Genomic DNA, 18,601 nt, shown 5'->3' on the forward strand with positions numbered 1-18,601 from the left:
ATAGCTGGGGCCCATGCGGGTGCCCATGGCAACTCCTTTAGTTTGGAGGAAGTGGGAGGATTGGAAAGAGAAGTTATTCAGGGTGAGGTCCAGTTCAGTCAGTCAAAGGAGGGTGTCAGTGGAAGGGTACTGGTTGGTGCGGCGGGACAGGAAGAAGCGGAGGGCTTTGAGTCCTTCGTGATGGGGGATGGAGGTGTACAGGGACTGGATGCTTGACCTCCTTCCACCTATCACATCTCCATCGCCCCTCCCCCAAGTCCCTCCTCCCTACCTTTTATCTTAGCCTGCCTGGCACCCTCTTCTCATTCCTGATGAAGGGCTCTGGCCTGAAATGTCGAATTTCCTGTTCCTTGGATGCTGCCTGACCTGCTGTGCTTTAACCAGCAACACATTTTCAGCTGTGATCTTCAGCATCTGCAGACCTCACTTTTTACTCAGTAATTTATTGGAGGTGATTATATAAGATGGCATTGACTGATGTTTGGAGAGGCAATAATTGATGAGGGATAGCATGGTTTTGCACAAAGAAAATCACTTCTCTCAAACTTGATTGAGTTTTTTTGAGGAAGTTACCAAAAAGATTAGAGCAGAGTAGTAGACGTTGTTTACTTGGACTTTAGTAAAGCCTTTGAGATTTGGGATAGTAGACTAATTCATAAAGTTGGGTCACATGGGATTCATAGTAAGTTTGCCAATTGGATACATAATTGGCTTAAAGGCAGTGACGATGGTGGAGGGTTGCTTTTCAGTCTGGAGGCTTGTCACCAGCGGTATTCTACAAAGATCTGTTCTGGGTTCTCATTTATATGAATGATGTGGATGTGAATATAGGAGGCATGGCTAATAAGTTTGCAGAACAACAAAATTGGTGGCCAAGTAGAATGTTTTGTAAGATCACAAAGGCATCTTGATCAATTAGGTCAATGGGCTGAGAAATAGTAGATGGAGTTTAATATTGATAAATGTATTGCATTTAGGTACAACAAACAAGGGCAGGGCTTATACAATTAATGGAAGGGTCTTGGATAGTCCTGTAGAAAAGAGGGATCTCCAGGTTCAGGTGGGTAATTATTTGAAGTTTGCATCATGTATAGACAGGATGATTAAAAAGGCATTTGGCACACTTGCCTTTAAGTATGATTGGGAAGTCATATTGAGGTTGTAAATGACATTGATAAGGCCTCTCCTGGAATACTATGTCAGTTCTGGTCACCCAGTTATAGGAGAGATATTCAGGTGAGGTTTACCAGGATGTTGCCAGATATGGATAGTTTGAGTTATAAAGAAAGGCTGAGATTTTTTTCACTGGAGCGTAGGATGCTGAGAGGCAACCTAGTAGAAGTTTATAAAATAATGAGAGGTATAGATAGTTGTCTTTTCCTTAGAATGGGGTATTTCAAGATGAATGAGCACATTTTGAAGATAAGAGGAGTTAGATGTAAAGAAGACATGAGGGGCAAAGTTTTTAGGGAGTGGTTTGCATGTGAAATGCACTTCCTGAGGAGGTGGTGGATATGGGTACAATTATAACATTTAAAAGACATTTTGATAGATACGTGAATAGGAGAAAGTGAGGACTGCAGAGGCTGAAGAGTCAGAGTTGAAAAGTTGGTGCTGGAAAAGCACAGGAGGTTGGGCCTCATCTAAGGGCTTTTGCCCATAACATCAATTTTCCTGCTCTTTGGATGCTGCCTGACCTGTGCTTTTCCAGCATCACGCTAATCTTGACTCTGATCTCCAGCATCTGCAGTATCCACATCTGCCTAACATCTAAGGAGCAGGAGAGTCGACGTTTCGGGCATAAGCCCTTCAGGAATATGGTGGGGGAAGGGGGCTGAGAAAGAAATAGAGGTTTGGGAGTGAAGAAATGTGGGAAGGTGATAGGTGGATGCAGGTGAAGGATAATTGTGTTAGGTCAGTGGGGAGGGTGGAGCAGATAGGTGGGAAGGAAGATGGACCAGGTCAAGAGAGCAGTGCCAAGTTGGAAGGTTGGTTCTAGGATGAAGTTGGAGAGGGGAGATTTTGAAATTAGTGAAGTCAATGTTGACGCCTTGTGGTTGAAGGGTCTCAAGGCAGAAGATAAAGTATTCTTATTCCAGGTGGTGAGGAGATTTGATTTGGTGGTGAAGGAGGCCTAGGGCTTGCATGTCCTTGGGAGAGTGGGAAGGGGTTGAAATGGTTAGCCATGGGGCAGTGGGGTTGTTTAGTGTGTGTGTGTCCCAGAGATGTTTCCTGAAACGTTTCATGAGTTGGCATCTTGTCTCCCTGATGTAGAGGACACCACATAAAGAGCAACAATCGCAGTAGTTGAGGTGGATGAACATACAGGAAAATCTCTCGCAGTAGATGAGGCGTTCCGCAGAGACTATTCCCTTTTGGATCTATACCCCCTACCAATCCACCCTCCACACCCGGCACTTTCCCTTGCCACTGCAGGCTGTGTAAAACCTGCTCCTACACCTCCCCCCTCACCTCTGTGGAGGAGAAAGTGAGGTCTGCAGATGCTGGAGATCAGAGCTGAAAATGTGTTGCTGGAAAAGCGCAGCAGGTCAAGCAGCATCCAAGGAACAGGAAATTCGACGTTTTGGGCATAAGCCCTTCATCAGGAATGAGGAAAGTCTCACCTCTGTCCCAAGTCCTAAAGGATCTTTTCATACCTAGCAGAGATTTTCTTGCACACATCCACCCACTTCATCTACTGTGACCATTGCTTGTCCATTTATGACATGATGGATATTCCCACCTAGCTTTATGAAGATGATGATTTGGACAAGCTTAAAGTAAAAACTTGAATGCAATGTATTTATAATCTCAGTTTATCTGTCTTGGTGGGAGGGTTAGATGTGTAAAGTATTTCTTGAATGAATGGTAAGAGATTAGAAAATGTAGATGTGCAAAGAGTCCTGGGTGTCATCAACCTTGGAAGACTGGCTTGTAGCTACCGCAAGCAATTGGGAAGGTTAATGGTATGCTGGCCTTTGTTGCAAGAGAACTTGAATACAAGAGCAGTGAAGTCTTCTATTGCACAGGACCTTGGTTAGACAGCATCTAGAGTACGTTGCAGTTTTGGTCATCTTACCTTTGAAATGAAACTGTTGGCATAGAGGAGCAAAGGTTCACCAGACTTATTCCTACAAACCTAGGAACATCCTGTAAAGAAAGATTGGGCAAACTGGACTTGCATTCTCTAGAGTTTTGAATAAAGAGAGATGATACCTACAAAACACAAAGGAATAGTCAGGTTAGTTTGCAGGTAAGATATTTCCCATGACTAGGAAGTCTGGGACCAGAGGACACATTCAAAACCATGGAGAAGCCACTTAGCTCCCCGATGTAAATTACTTTTTCTAACTCTGTGATCTTTGAAATTCCCTTCAGCAGAGAACTGTGGAAGCTCAGCCTTTGAGTGTGTTCAAAGTAGAAATTAACAGATTTATACATAACAATGACATTAAGATATGTAGGGTAGAAGACATTGAGGTGTTTGATTAGCCATGATTATTTTAGTTGAGGAACAGGCTGAAAGGGCTGAATTGTCTACTGTTGCTAGTGTTCCTTAACTTTGCTGGGTGTTGTCAGATGCCTGTTGTTTTCATTATTGTTAATGCTTTAAGTTTCTCCATTGTCTTAGATTCCTCTCCATTTCGTTTACTTTTCTATTTCGGCTTCTAACTAGCTTGTTGTTTCCTTTCACCAATTTAATGTCTTCTGAGCTATCTATAAATTTACATGTGAATGCTGTTGCAAATTCTTCATCTTTTCAGCTAACTTGTTACTCCTATAAGTTTATTTTTGATGTTTTTTTTTGCCAGTCTGATATATAATAGTACATTGCTGAATAATTCTTAAATTCTCCACTTGATTCCTAATTCCACTTGTTTTTTTTTCACACAACAACATGATTTTAATCCCATGAATTGCATCTATGTTTGAATGACAAGGAAAGCTATCACCGTTCTAATGCAGTAACTCAGTCAATTGTAGTTTATGAAAGGAAGACAGAAAATGCGATTGAATTTCTGCATCAAATTCATTGCGAATAGTTTAGAATCTAACCTTCATTTTTTTTGACTTGATACATTGTGAACACAATACAATAATTGTATGAAAGGCAGCATGACCCAGCAGATGACTGGAAAAAAAATGTGATATGGCACACACAGCATTATTCTTAAGACTGAATGTTATCTCTTGTCAACAGCCTGTCAGAGAGAAAAGTATAACCCTCAGCATGTATTTACATTGTAATGTCGAACTTGCCTAGCAATCTCTAGAAAAGATGCCTTTCAAATTCAAATTGTTGCTTTGTGGATTGACCTTGCAAGCTTGCATCTACTTTATGAAGCCAGTGCATTCCGAAATGGTACTTCTCTGATTTAATTTGTTTTGTTTTAATATCGAGGATTTCACTGGATAACTAAACTGATTATTCTTGGTCTTCGTTTTTGCAACTAAATATTTCCTTTTCCTCTTCACCTCCCCTCTCCCTTTTTTTTTGCACCCCATCTCCAAAGAGTACTGTCTTGTCATGACATGTCATGTTTTGATTGGTTTGCAGTGATACTTCGTAATGATGTTTACTATTCACTGTTTTTCTTTTCAGTTGCAAACCCATAAACAACAACGATACATGGAAACAAATCTACTGCTCTCAAAAAACCATGCAAACTAAGAGCAGACGTACACCATTTGGTCCCTCTAGCCTACTCAACCAATAAATAGATCAAGCTCTATGTTTTGAATAGCACATTCCCATTTGCCACTGACAATCTTTAAGTTCTTGCTTGGCAAAGGAATCTGTCTGCCTTAGCCTTCATAATATTAAATGTCTTGCTTCCATTGCCTTCAGTAACGTGGGAATTTGGGAATGTCCCAATAGCCTATCGTTATACGAATTTTTTTTTCTTCTACTCTTCCTCTGTATGTTAGTGGTAGAATCCATTCTAAAATAAGTGGTTTTATGAAGAAATTGGTCTGTTTTCACAAATAGCATCTGTTTAGTTTCCACAAATAGTGAAATATTCATCTGGCAATTTACTGTGAGCTTTGGGGTCAAAGTAAATCAATGTTACGGTTAAATTGTATGCAAAATTGCTAGTGTTTGAATATCACATGAGCCAATCATCTTTACCTCTTCCAAATCTCGAGACTCTCTCATTCCAAAAAACCTAAGCAGTTGATGATTAGATTCAGTTCCCTTGCTAGAAATGATTTTTTCTCCAATGAACTTTCTGTAATCTGTCTAAAAATCTGCATTTTTATATTGTTAGATACCCCTGACCTACCAGACTGTTCCAACATCGATGGTCAACCAAGATTCTTTGGGAACTGCTACAATCATTTATGAGCAGGGTATGTGACTTCATGTTGCACTTTTTTTAAACTGTAGAAACTAATCGATTTTTATTTTCTTACTGTGATCCTTCCAATATGACCAACTGTCCCTAAAATATACATAGAATTTGGATTTATGTAACTTCCTGCATAGCAAAATGTGACAACAAGTCTCTCTGCCATGCAACCTGACAAAAATTGTCACCAGGCCAAAGAAGAAAATGGGTTTTAAGGAAGGCCTCAAAGAGAAGAGACTGAAGTAGGGAGTGAATCTCAGAACTTCAGGCCGTGATGACTAAAGACATATCTATGAATAATAGAATGAAGGATGGTGCTGATGAGGATTTGGGTTTTTCATAGGGTTGGGGTATAGAAGACTAAAGCTGGACGAATATTGAATTCTTAAAAGTATATCGAGATGGGAAGGGGTGAGGTCATTGATGCAGTCAGATCCAAAGATGAGAATTTTAATCTGCAGATGTTGGCGATCTAATGCCGAGACTGCATCACTGAGATAAGTCTGAGGATGTTCAATGCAAGTTAGAAAAATAATATCATGTGTTTTGCATGAGGTCCAGTTAATGGAGGGTATAAATGGTAGGCTGACCAGGAGAGCATTTTCTCAAAAATAAAAACAAAATTCCACAAGCAGACAGCAACTTGACGTGTAAATACATTTGTTAAGCCTTCACTTTTGCAAATTGCTGTCTACCTCTGATGTGATGTTGGAAATCTCAACCAGTTAAAAAACTAGGAATTAACCACAGTTAGCAGTTGTAATTCTTGATCCTTCTGAATCTACATGAAAATCCATTGTCATATCACGTGGCACAAAAACTCGGTTCTGCAATGACTAACATTCTTCAACATGAATTGGCTATAAAGTGATTGAAGAATTTAGATGATTATTTTTGGAACATGAACTTTTCTTACCTGCATTGGCTGTAATGTGATTCTGGTCCCATTGGTTTAAATTGTGCTGCTATTACATTTTTTTTTTAACAACATGGGACCACACAGAAAGGAAACTATTGCATTATATCAGAACAGACTGTAGGTTTCAGCCTCTAATCCAATATCTGATAAACGTCAAATCTCTCTCTTTCTTTCCATTTGGGGGAAATAAGATGTATTGAGACTGTTTTCAGTATGATGAGTAAACATGCAATCTTCTGCTCACAGGTACAAGCGAATCTTCTGAGATCACTGCACAAAGTGCTCTAGATCTTCTGCTGAATATGAGTACGCCAAGAGAACTGGTAACAAACTCATTACAGGTACGGCACTTTGAAATAAGCTTCAAACTTACAACAAAACCTGTATCTTGGAGAAGCTGTGCTGTTCATCTCTATGACTCTTTAAGTGCATATTTTCCCCAGTTGAGTTACTGAGTGATTATGCAGTCATTCACATTAAATAATGACTGGGTGGCCTGTAGGAAAAGCACCTAAAGGATTTTATTGGCATGCCTCCCAGCTGAAAATTTGCCCATCGCGAACAGTGTAACATTCTGCAGAGGTTTGTTATATAGGGTATATAACGTGACGTGACATGTTATGGATGTTCTTCCTTGGCACTTTCCAGCTGCTTTTACTTCAGTCTATGCACTTTTTTTCTTTTACGGTGTTTTGTTTTTGTTCTTGCATATTCTTTACAACTTGAACTGATCTACACTTCCAGTTGTGTGGTCTCTGGATAATACGATCCTATCCTGACAACTTAGAGTTGTTAACCTTATCCGAGAAGTTAGAATTTTATGTACAAGTGTGAAGATTCTAGAAATGGCTATGAGGCTACAGACAATTGTCACAATAGAAGGACAGAGCAGCACATGCTCAAAGCTTCAAGGAATCAGCTTGGTTAGAAATTGAAGGCCTATTCTGACTACTTGTAGATGTGTTCCTTGGCTGCATGGTGTCTAATTTACAGTGTAATTTCTTAATTTGAAATTAACCTTTATCTACTTCATCACCATCCTGTTATTCGTGGAAAATCTAATTCTGGAATACTGACACTTCCTATGTTCTGTCGATGATGAGTCTCTCGACAAATACCAGGTATATCAGGAACGGTCAGATTTGAGCCCTTTTTGTAAAGAATGTGTTCCTGGTGTAAATATTTTTTTCCACAATGAGATCTATACAACGTTCTGCAAAATAATTTCAGCAGAGTATGGGGAGTATCTTTATAATGAATGTCCAGAGACCACCCTTATGTTATAGTATGTTATCACTTGCTGTTTGCATTTAAATAGAAAAGAAACATGATTAATATTGGATCCAAAGTATTGGACTGCTGAACTGAAGCACTTGCGAAAGGATAAAAGATGAGGCAAAATTTGAGTAGAGATTGTGGTAATTTTTGGTTGTCACATGTTTGTGCCCTATTCAGGTGGCTGTACTGAAATCAGACAGTACAGCCCAAGATCAGATCTCTCAGGAATCTCAAAACCGTGAGGAAGAGCAATTGACCATGTCACCCCAACACAAAATTGTCACATTGCACGTGGGCGAACATGGTGAGACCGTGGTCCAGGAAATGTACGAAACTGCAACCCTAGAGAACTCTGGAATTCCACAGGTTACCATCAACCCCTACACCAGTGGGACAGAATACAATATTGTCACACCAGGAAGTGAGGAAATGCAACATGCTACCACAGTTTACAGGTAACATAAGAGTAAATAGTGCTAATCTCCTGACCTTTTTTCTAACAGTAACTATTGTTTTGTGGAGCTAGAGCTTTCAGTGCTCTGGATACTTTTTAAAATCACTTTCTCAGCTTGCCGTGTCATGTTTAGCATTCTTTGGGTATCTTTGCAAGTCTCTCGACATTTGCACCCCATGTATAATTTCCTTTAGTTTGTCTTGCCTCTCCATTTTCTTTTGACCAAACATACCACATTTCACTGTTCTCCAATAAATTTGATCTGCTACAAATCTGTCAACTACGCCAACCTGTTTATGTCCTTCTGTAATCTGTCATGATTTTCCTCAAGGTTCCTAGTGCCTCCCCGTTTTGTCATCTGCAGATTTTAAAATGATGCCCTGCACACCCAAATCCTTGATATGGATCAAGTGAGATGATGGTCTTAATAGAGACTCTTGGGTCCCCTGCTATAAAACATCCCCAACTCTGAAATACAGTTCTTCACTCTGTTCCTTAATACTCAACCAATTTTGTGTCCACGCTGCCGATGTGTGTCTCATTCTGTGGACTTCAACTTTGCTTCAAGTCCATTCAGTAGTACTTTACCAAATGCCTTACGGAAGTCCATATGTACCACATCTTCAGTACTTGCCTACTCCACTTCATTACCTTATTTAAAAAGTTGAACCAATTTAGCTGAAATAGGTAGTCACCAGTACAAGATACTGGACTAAACCATCTTGATTAGTTCATTTTATAATTATTTATTTCCAGTCTTTAATCTGAGTCAGGGGTTGCTGAGTTTGGACAAGGATGAGAGGATTTATTTTCTGAGGGTAGTGAATTTGTGGAATTCTTTACTACAGAAGGCTGCTAGGGCTGAATCGTTAAGTATATTCAATGCTGAGATGAACAAACTTTTAATTAATGAGGTAATCAAAGGTAATGGAAAAGGGTAGGGAAGTTAAAAATTATCAGATCAGCCATGATCTCATTGAATGGTGTAACAGACTCAATGAACTGACTGACCTGCTTCTGCTCCAATTTCTAATGGTTTTATGGTCAAAACTTCCAGAGCCAACATGTTTTGTGTTACTGAGTTGAGAAGATTTGTAGCTCAGGTTGAGCTTCTGGATGTAGGTTTGCTCGCTGAGCTGGAAGATTCGTTTTCAGGCATTTCCTCACCATCCTAGGTAACCTCATCAGTGAGCCTCCAGATGAAGCACTGGTGGTATGGCCCGTTTCCTATTCATGTGTTTTGGTTTCCTTGGATTGATGGTGTCATTTCCTGTGATGCCATTTCCTGTTCTTTTTCTGAGGTGGTGATAAATGGGATCCATGTCAGTGCGTATAGATAGAGTTCCACTTGGAATGCCATGCTTCTAGAAATTCTTGTGTGTGTCTCTGTTTGGCTTGTCCTAGGGTGAATGTGTTGTCCCAGTCAAAGTGGTGTCCTTCCTTATCTGTATGTAATGATACTAGTGAGAGTGGGTCATGTCCTTTTGTAGCTAGTTGATGTTCAAGTATCCTGGGGACTAGTTGGTAAATGGACTCTTCAAGTCTACTCAGAGTTTTCTTTCTTTGAATGTTGCCATTTCACTTTAATTATTGAGGGTTTCATTGAGAAACCATATCATTTATTGTTGTTGCATTTTCAATTGTTAACTAAATAACTGAGCTTCCAAATCCAACCAGGAGCTCAGAAACATTGCTTGAATGACAAGTGTGCCTTTTATTTTTCATTACTTGCACTGAGTGCATGGCTACATGGGGATCCTGTGGCAAAATTTGTCATTTTTTGTATATATATTACACAGAACAACTTCGATTATCCGAACAAGACCTCAAGATCCCATTAAAAACATTATCCACTTTTCCGAACAGCCGTTATCCAAACTCTGTTATCTGAATGATATAGTCCCTGCCCATCTGTACACAGAACAATCTCAATTGTCCGAACAACAATTACGAATTTTGGATTACCCGAACAAGATCTCAAAGTCCTGTAAAAACGTTATCCATTATTTAAACAGTCATTTAACTGTACAATCAGTTATCAGAAGAAAATATCCCTCACCCATGTCATTCAGATAATCAAGGTTCTGTACATATTTTAAATTTTGGATGTAGGTTTGCTCACTGAGCTAGAAGGTTCATTTCCAGAAGTTTTGTTACCCTACTAGGTAACATCTTCAGTGGGCCTCAGGCAAAGAAATGCTGAAAATTCCTGCTTTCTATTTATGTTTTGGTTTCTTTGGGTTGGTGATGACATTTCCTGTGGTGAAGTCACTTCCTGTTCCTTTTCTCAGGGGGTGGTAGATGGTGTCTAACTTGATGTGTTTGCTGATGGCATTCCAACCGGAACTCTATGCTTCTAGGAATTCTCACGCATGTCTTTGTTTGGCTCGTCCTAGGATGGATGTGTTGTCCTTGTCGACGTGATGTCCTTCCTCATCTGTATGTGCGGGTACTAGTGAGAGAGAGTAATGTCTTTTTGTGGCTAGTTGGTGTTCATGTATCCTGGTGGCTAGTTTTCTGCCTGTTTGTCCAATGCAGTGTTTGTTACAGTCCTTGCACGGTATTTTTTTCACCACAGGAAATGACATCACCAACCAAAAAAACCCAAACATATAAGTAGAAAGCAGGAATTTTCAGCATTGCTTTGCTTGAGGCCCACTGAAGATGTTACCTAGTAGGGTAACGAAACATCTAGAAATGAATCTTCCAGCTCAGCGAGCAAGCCTACATCCAAAACCTCAACCTGACCCACACATCTTCTCATATATTTTAAATGTTATAGATCAAATAATAAGCAATTGCTCGAATCTGCCAATTATTTTCTTCTCATCACAGTAAATACTGCATTAAAAGTCGGTTAGTGTAAAATATCAAATCTCAACAATATGATAGTGGTGGCATTTGCTGCACACAACAGTGTAAACCTGTTTCTCTGCCTATGTTTACCTCTGTTTTGCTTCCCCAGTGGCTCTGATGGCAGTGGGGATGTTGCTCACACTGTGGTAGTCAGTGGCGATGAGTTAAAACAGCACCATGGTCACTTCATAATGACAACCAACGTGCAGGGGAATCAATTTCAACAGATTGAGGTATGTGATCTAGCATTCTCTATTCCATTTAGTTTTCTCAACACTGTCTTAAAGTTTGTTACCAGGTAATTGTAGCAGGGAAATGTTACTACACTACAAACCCAGAAAATGTTTTGAGAATATGAATTTAGTTAAATTAAAAATAAGCTAGAAATAAATTGATATCAGTAAAATTTACCTTGAAGCTATTGAATTTCATTCAAAAAGTTAGCTATTTTATTCATGTCCTTTAAGGGAAAGAATGCTGCTGACTCTCTCAGGCCACAAATGCACTTGAACTTTTGAAGTGTAACGAGCATTTAATTATGTTAAATCTGAACAAAGAATATCACCTGAATTAGTGGTTCAGGAAAAATTCCCACCATTTTAGCAGTGCCACATCCCCAGTATGATGCTTTGAAAATGCCACGAAAGGCATGTTACACTGACTGTTATCCAACCTCCCTTTCAACCTTTAGATACCTTCATCTACAAGAGTGCCGTTATCAGATAGCAAAGGAGATGAAGGTATCAGATAGCAAAGGATCACAATCAGTTCCCCAATATTGACATGCCAATTATGGTTGTCTCTAATTTACCCTGTCAATGAGTGCACATTTGAGCCCACAGTTGCTAAAATCATCTTTTAAGTTAGGTGCAGAACACTGAAGTACTTCGTATTAAGGTAAAATCATCTTTTCTCTGTATGACTTGTATTTGACAGAATGAACAAAAATCATGCATCCACCATATTCCTTGTATTCCGGTCTTAGAAATATTGTACAAAAAACTCAACTTGCTCACAACTGAAACTCAAAACATCTGTACACGGAAGTCACAAGATACAACTGAGCAATGTAAAAGCAAATAGTGTAGAGCAAGAAATTAGTCGTTTCTCACTGGTTTCTCCAAGAAGAGCTAACATTTATAAGTAACTGCCAGTTTAAGGAAACTTCCTTCACCAACAGAAATTAACTATTCACTTACCTCAAAGGTTCCTCCTTAATCCCAATGGGCTGCACTTTGTGCACTGAAAGATAGAACAGAATGAAAATGGTTCTGTGTTCTCAAAGGGCAGGTTTTCTTTTGAGAAAGGCACTTTCACCATTGGAAAGGGGCTCATGGGAGTTTCCTCCATTTTGAGCTAATGTTATAACATATTGTCAGTAAAAAAACAACGTATCTTTTAACTTAGCATGAGCGGCTCCATCAGAGATATCCGTTACTATCCTTTCCATACAAATATTGTGTCACCAAAGGACAAGTTATTCCATCATGATAAAATGTTGGTTTGAAGGATGCATAACATTGTTCAGAGGGACAATAATTAACAGAATTCTATATTTTATCCCTGTTACAGTCTAGCTGTCAGTATCATGCCATGCGTTGTCATCAATAGACTCTGGCAGAGTGCAGTGTTACTTCTTATGTGCTATGTAATTGCAAAAACTTTTACTTTGAAGTTTGAAAGAGAACTCCATACAACTTTGCAAATCTGGATCGGGTTAAACCATCTTTGATCCTTTTTGCTCTACACCTGCCTGCAATCACAAAAAGGCCTGTGAATTATCTGTTGAGATATCGTTTTTTTTGTAGTTCAAGTTCAAATCTCCAATATTATCATGAAGCTAAGGTTACTTGGCTAATGAGTAGCTCTAGTGTGATGATCCTGAGCAAATAACCAACTCGAACCTGTTGTTTCTGGAAAACATGAAGATAACCTATTAAATGCGACTGAACTTGAAGGGAGTATTTTATTTGTATCTTATTTAGAAAAATAATTCTGGACATGTTCATAAAAACATCAGTTTTATTTTGCGACAGCAGAGATCTGTGGCATTGTTGTTCTGGTGATTCACCCTTGCAGACATGCTGCTTGTATCTTGGGGGCGAGTTTGTTATATCAAGGCTTCAGACTAGCCTGGGAGGTAATCCAGAACCACCCAACCTGAAGTCTGTTCCCCCTTTGAGAGAAAAGTTAAAGACTTGCACTTTGTTTTTCAAATTCCCAGTTTAATGGTGACATCACAGCTCCACAAGTCGATTCAAACCTGCAATCATCGTCAATGAAGAAGTTTTCCTGTAAAATATGTACTGCCTCGTTCCATGGCCGAGCAGAGATGGAGAGTCATAAGAGAGCACATGCAGGGGAGCAGGGCTTCAAGTGTCTTGATTGTAATTTTGCAGCCAGTACCTGGCCAGAAGTCAGAGTAAGTATTATTTTCCGATTCATTCTTTCCAGATCATTTTCAGTAGCCATGTATCAAGGTTGAATCCATTCAACAGTCAGCTGAAAACTGATCAGCATTTAGCTACTTTCGCTTTCTTTTTGATTTGCAAGTTCCTCAGATTTTCACATTCAAATTTTGACCCCTTTCAATGTCATGTGAACTTAGAATTGTGCCTTAGCATGTTCAGCATATCCCTCACTGTAAATGTCTTCTCTTTGAATTCGTTGGGCTTCATGACGTAAAATGATAATACTGTGTACTGGTGCACCAATGCATGCAACAAGATGTAAGGCAGACCCTGTGTTTTTCATACACACTTATTATCTTTTGCTCCCTCCAGTTAACACCCATTCTACACGTTTTGTGACTTAACGAAACTACTGTATCTTCTTGGATAAATTTGGGATGTGCTTCTATAATAGCATTAACTGATTTTACTCTGATCATGTTCTTTGCTAATGTGGAAATCTGTCTTGCCTTCAGAGTCATATGCTTCAACATTCTAACTTGCGACCTCACAAGTGTAACCAGTGTAGTTTTGCATCTAAGAACAAGAAAGATCTTCGGCGGCACCTACTGACACACACAAATGAGAAGCCTTTTTCTTGTGATATTTGTGGACAGAGGTAAATCTTTCATCCATTGGGCTTTCAATTTGCTTATGCTGAAACCTTTCTCCCTTCCTTCCCTCTCCTGCTTTCCCATTCTATAGTGACCAGGGATCAAAGAATGTGTGTAGCTGCCTCAAACTTGTACCAGATTTATAATTTTTAGTTGAGACTCTAGTGAAGGTAAGCAACTTTTATATCAACATGCACTTTGCTCAGCTTTTTGGAAAAATGGTGGGCTTTTTTGAAAAGCTGTTGCATTGCTATCATTTGTTGTCCAAAATTCAAAAAGCCTAAATATTGGGTGTTATGTTAAGCAGTGTGGCTAGGTTGTATTGAGAACAGAGGTTGACTTATTGGTTTACAAGACTAAGGCATATTTAACATATTGTACCACATACATTCAAACTACATAGGCATTACAGTTTGGAACCTGGCTGTATTTGTGATCATTCTCCACATCTGCAGTTGTTCTAGTCCAAGATTACGGGTGGCACGGTGGCACAGTGGTTAGCACTGCTGCCTCTCAGGCAACTCTGTGTGGAGTTTGCACATTCTCCCTGTGTCTGCGTGGGTTTCCTCCAGGTGCTCCGGTTTCCTCCCACAGTTGAAAAGTGTGCAGATGAGGTGAATTGGCCATGCTAAATTGTCCGTAGTGTTAGGTGAAGGGGTAAATGTAGGGGAATGGGTCTGGGTGGGTTCTGTTCGAAGGGTCGGTGTGGACCTGTTGGGCCAAAGAGCCTGTTTTCACGCTGTGGGGGTATCTTAGTAATCTAATCTAAGATTGTTTTGTTTCCAAAATGCTTTATTTGCCTTTCCTTTAACTGCCAATCCCTGTTGACTCATTCTAACTTCAGTCAATGCCTATTGCAGTCCATTGTACAGTGTTACTGTTTTTAAGACATTTTTCATGCTCTTTAAGAGAATGAACACTTGAATGGACTAAATGGCCTGTTTCTATGCTGTAAGTTCTGTAATCTTTTTCTCCCAGATTTCTAGATCTTCTGTCACTTCTGTTTGACTTGAAACTTCTGTCCTCACCGCTTCATAATTTTAAACGATTAAAATATAACATTATTATTTAATTTCCATGTGTTCTAATGTACCTGGATAAGATTTTTTTTTTCTTTTTGTCATTCCTTCGTACAGAGTAGCATGCTCATGAATGTGATGTCTACTTTTATTGTTTTAACATCTTTCCTATCATGTGGAGCCCAAGCTGCACAGTACTCAGATTGTGATCTTGCTCGTGTTTTCTACAAATTCACTGTAACATTTACCTCCTTGAGTCTCCTTCCATAACATCAACTATCTCATTATTTACGGTATTACTTGCATTTCTGTTGCAACAACTTCATGTATCCTGCTGTCTCTCTACTCCAATTTAGACCTTTTTCACTACATCTTCTTACAATATTACTTGAAATCCTCCAAGTTCTGTACCTGCAATGTATTCACTAGAGTTTAGAAGGAGAAAGTGATGACTGCAGATGCTGGAGATCAGAGTCGAGAGAACACAGCAGATCAGGCAGCATTCAAGGAGCAGGAGAATCAACATTTTGGGCATAAGCTGCTCATCTGGAATGAGGCTTGTGGGCCGGGGGCTGAGAGATAAATGGGAAGGGATGAGGCTGGGGAAAGTGGGGGGAGATGGCTGGGAATGTAATAGGTAGATGAAGGTGCATGTGAAAGTGATAAGTCGGAGAGGAGGGTGGAGTTGGGAGGGAAGATGGACCGTGCCAAGTTGGAAGCTTGGGACTGGGATAAAGATGGGGAAATGAGGAAACTGGTGAAATCTGCATTGATTTCATGTGATTGCAGCGTCTCAACGTGGAAGATGAGGCATTCTTCCTCCAGGCATCGGGTGGTTAGGGTTTGGTGATGGAGGAGGCCCAGGACTTGCGTGTCCTTGGTGGAGTGGGAGGGGGAGTTGAAGTGTTCAGCCACGGGGCGGTGGGGTTGGTTGGTGCAGATGTCCCAGAGATGTTGTCTGAAACGTTCTGCAAGTTGGCGTCTTGTCTCCCCGATGTAGAGGAGACCATGTAGGGTGCAACGGATACAGTAGATGACTTGTGGAAGTACAGGTAAATTTTTGTTGGGTATGGAAGGATCCTTTGGGGCTTTGGACGGAGGTGAGGGGAGAGTTGTGGGTGCAGGTTTTGCACTTCTTGCAGTGGCAGGGAGTGCGGGGTGGGCTGGTGGTGGTGGTGGAGGAGTTTTGACAAGAGAGTTGTGGAGGGAATGGTCTCTCCAAAACACTGGTAGGGATGATGGGGTCTGTTTGCAGGTGTGGAGGATGATGCAATGTATCCGGTGCTTGGTGGGGTAGAAGGTGAGGAACAGGGGGGTTCTGTCCTTGGAAGGATAAGGGGGGTGTATCTCATTGAAACTTACAGAATACTGAGAGACCTGGATAGAGTGCACGTGGAGAAGATGTTTCCGCTAGCAGGAGACACTAGAACTTGAGGCACAGCCTCCGAGAGAAGGGATGACACTTTATGAGTTGGGAGGATACAGCAGGTTGTGGAAACCAAGTCATAGAGTGTATTTAAGACCGAGATAGGTTTTTGATTAGTAAAGGTATCGAGGGTTATGGAGAGCAGACAGATGAATGTAGATAACAAACATGTCAGCTATGATCGAATGGTGGAGCAGCCTCTGTAGGCTAAAAGCCAAATTGTGCTCCTTTATCCTATGGTCTTGTCTTCCGAAAGTATGTTGCAGTGAGACAACTCCAGGTATATCCTTGTTTCAAAATATCATTAATATTCATTAAAATACCATATTGTTCAATCACTTCCTTTTTAGGGAAGGAAAACTTCTATCCATATCTTGTGTGGCTGACATGTGATTCCAGACCCAAGGCAATATGGTTGACAATAAATACCCTCTGAAATAGCCCAACAAATCACTCTTTTGAAGTGTACTTAGGAAAGAATTAGGAATGCTTACTTTGCTAGCAGCATCTATATCCTTTTGAAGAATAAATGGGGTGGGGGGGGGGCGGGGGGTGGGCTGCGGTGGTGAGGGAAGTTTTCTTTGTCCCAAGAATACCACCTGTTCAGTTCTGCATCAGCCTTCCTGGTTGTCCTCTCCTTACCTTCCCCTGTGTGTGACATTGGAAGAAATCTGACAATTACCAATCTGATGTTCTTGTTTTATTGACGGTGATCCAATGTTTTAAATTCATTCTGCAAGACCTGAAACTGATATCTCTATGAACTTGACTCTTGGCTGTTCTTCCTATGTTTCCTGGAGATTTCCCCACTCTTGTCTAGCGATATCCTTCTTCATAGCACAAAGGCAAAAAGATACTAAACTTGAAATCCCTCTGCTCGTCTATATCACCAAGCACTTTCCCCCATTTGACCGATAACACCTACAGTTACTGGTTAGGAATGTAACTTGTGATACTGCACCAAAATAACAATCTATTTGATCTGTGTCTTCTAAATCAAAACAGTAGGAGTTGATTATTAAACCACAAGGATTTTCTTTATTTTTGGAAAAGCAATGATTTGCCAATCTCCTTAAATTGGAATCTGTCCTTTTACAAGGCAAAGCTGACTAAAGTAATCAAATCTAGCTTGTACAATAGGAAACATCTGGTTAAATTGATACTGTATAACTGTCAAAAATATGTTTTCAATTTAGCAATATCCAGTGAAACAATCTTTCAAAAATTTCCATTCTTTTAAAAACAATAAAGGTTTAATCGAAATGGCCACCTGAAGTTTCACATCGAACGACTGCACAGCTCTGACTCTCAGCAGAAGCAGCCTCGACAGCAGCACGTCATTCTGAATAGTGATGATGAAGCGATTGGTAAGTTCACCAGTTCAGTGCAAACTTTCTCTTTCCCAGAGATGAGCACACAGAACGGTTGAATATTTTTGCTTGCATATTAAATGTCCAAAGATGTGCCTGAAGCATCGACATAAAAGAAACATTTCATCATTGTCACATTATCATTTGTGGAACCTTGTTTTGTGCAAATTGGCTACTGTGCTCCTTAGATTACAAAAGCAGCTGTACTACAAATGTTCTTGTTTGGCTACAAAATGATTTGGCATGCCCTGAAGTTATTGAGCCTGGTATTTAAGTCCAAGTCATCTTATCCTTTGTGACTAGCTGTTAAGCTCAACAGTGAGTCTTCACCATCTTGATACTAGTGGTGGTGCTGTCACACTCTCAAACATACAAATTGGAGCAAGAGTAGGCCATTCAGCCTTTTGGGCCTGCTATTCCATTTAATATGGTAATGGCTAACCCTGATCGTTGCTTCCACTTTCCTCTTTACTGATATCCTTTGATTCCCTTAATTGTAAGAATATATCTAATTTAGCCTTAAAAATATTCAGTGACCCTACCTCACTGCTTTCTAGGGAAGAGAATTCCACAGATCTAAACCTTCTGAAAGAAAAACATTCTCGCCATCACTTTTTAAACAGTCCCATAGTTCTAGTCTCTTCCACAAGAGGAAACATCCTTTTGGCCTCCATTCTGTCAGGTTCCCTCAGGATCTTCATATCTTCCAGTAAGATTGTGCTAAAGAGACCAAAGCTATATGCAGTAATCTAGATGTGTTCTTGCCAGTGTCACGTACACATGCAGCAAACCCTATCTGCTTTTACATGACACACTCCATGTAATAAATAACATTCCATTTGTCTTCCAAGTAACTTGTGTTTA

The 18,601-nt window shown here is 40.1% G+C and overlaps 1 protein-coding gene across 2 annotated transcripts in view; it reads left to right on the top strand.

Annotated features, from left to right (window-relative positions):
• znf335 (zinc finger protein 335) overlaps positions 1 to 18,601 on the top strand; it is a 78,596-nt gene that overhangs the window by 40,630 nt on the left and 19,365 nt on the right. For both annotated transcript variants that reach the window (XM_060836286.1, XM_060836287.1), the window contains 7 exons: positions 5,271 to 5,352; positions 6,517 to 6,611; positions 7,726 to 8,003; positions 10,968 to 11,091; positions 13,083 to 13,280; positions 13,785 to 13,927; positions 17,619 to 17,734. In XM_060836286.1, coding sequence (XP_060692269.1) covers positions 5,271 to 5,352; positions 6,517 to 6,611; positions 7,726 to 8,003; positions 10,968 to 11,091; positions 13,083 to 13,280; positions 13,785 to 13,927; positions 17,619 to 17,734 — 1,036 coding nt within the window. The remainder of the gene's footprint in view (positions 1 to 5,270; positions 5,353 to 6,516; positions 6,612 to 7,725; positions 8,004 to 10,967; positions 11,092 to 13,082; positions 13,281 to 13,784; positions 13,928 to 17,618; positions 17,735 to 18,601) is intronic.

The sequence above is a fragment of the Hemiscyllium ocellatum genome, chromosome 15 (genome assembly GCF_020745735.1).
Source record: "Hemiscyllium ocellatum isolate sHemOce1 chromosome 15, sHemOce1.pat.X.cur, whole genome shotgun sequence".
Classification (NCBI taxonomy): domain Eukaryota; kingdom Metazoa; phylum Chordata; class Chondrichthyes; order Orectolobiformes; family Hemiscylliidae; genus Hemiscyllium; species Hemiscyllium ocellatum.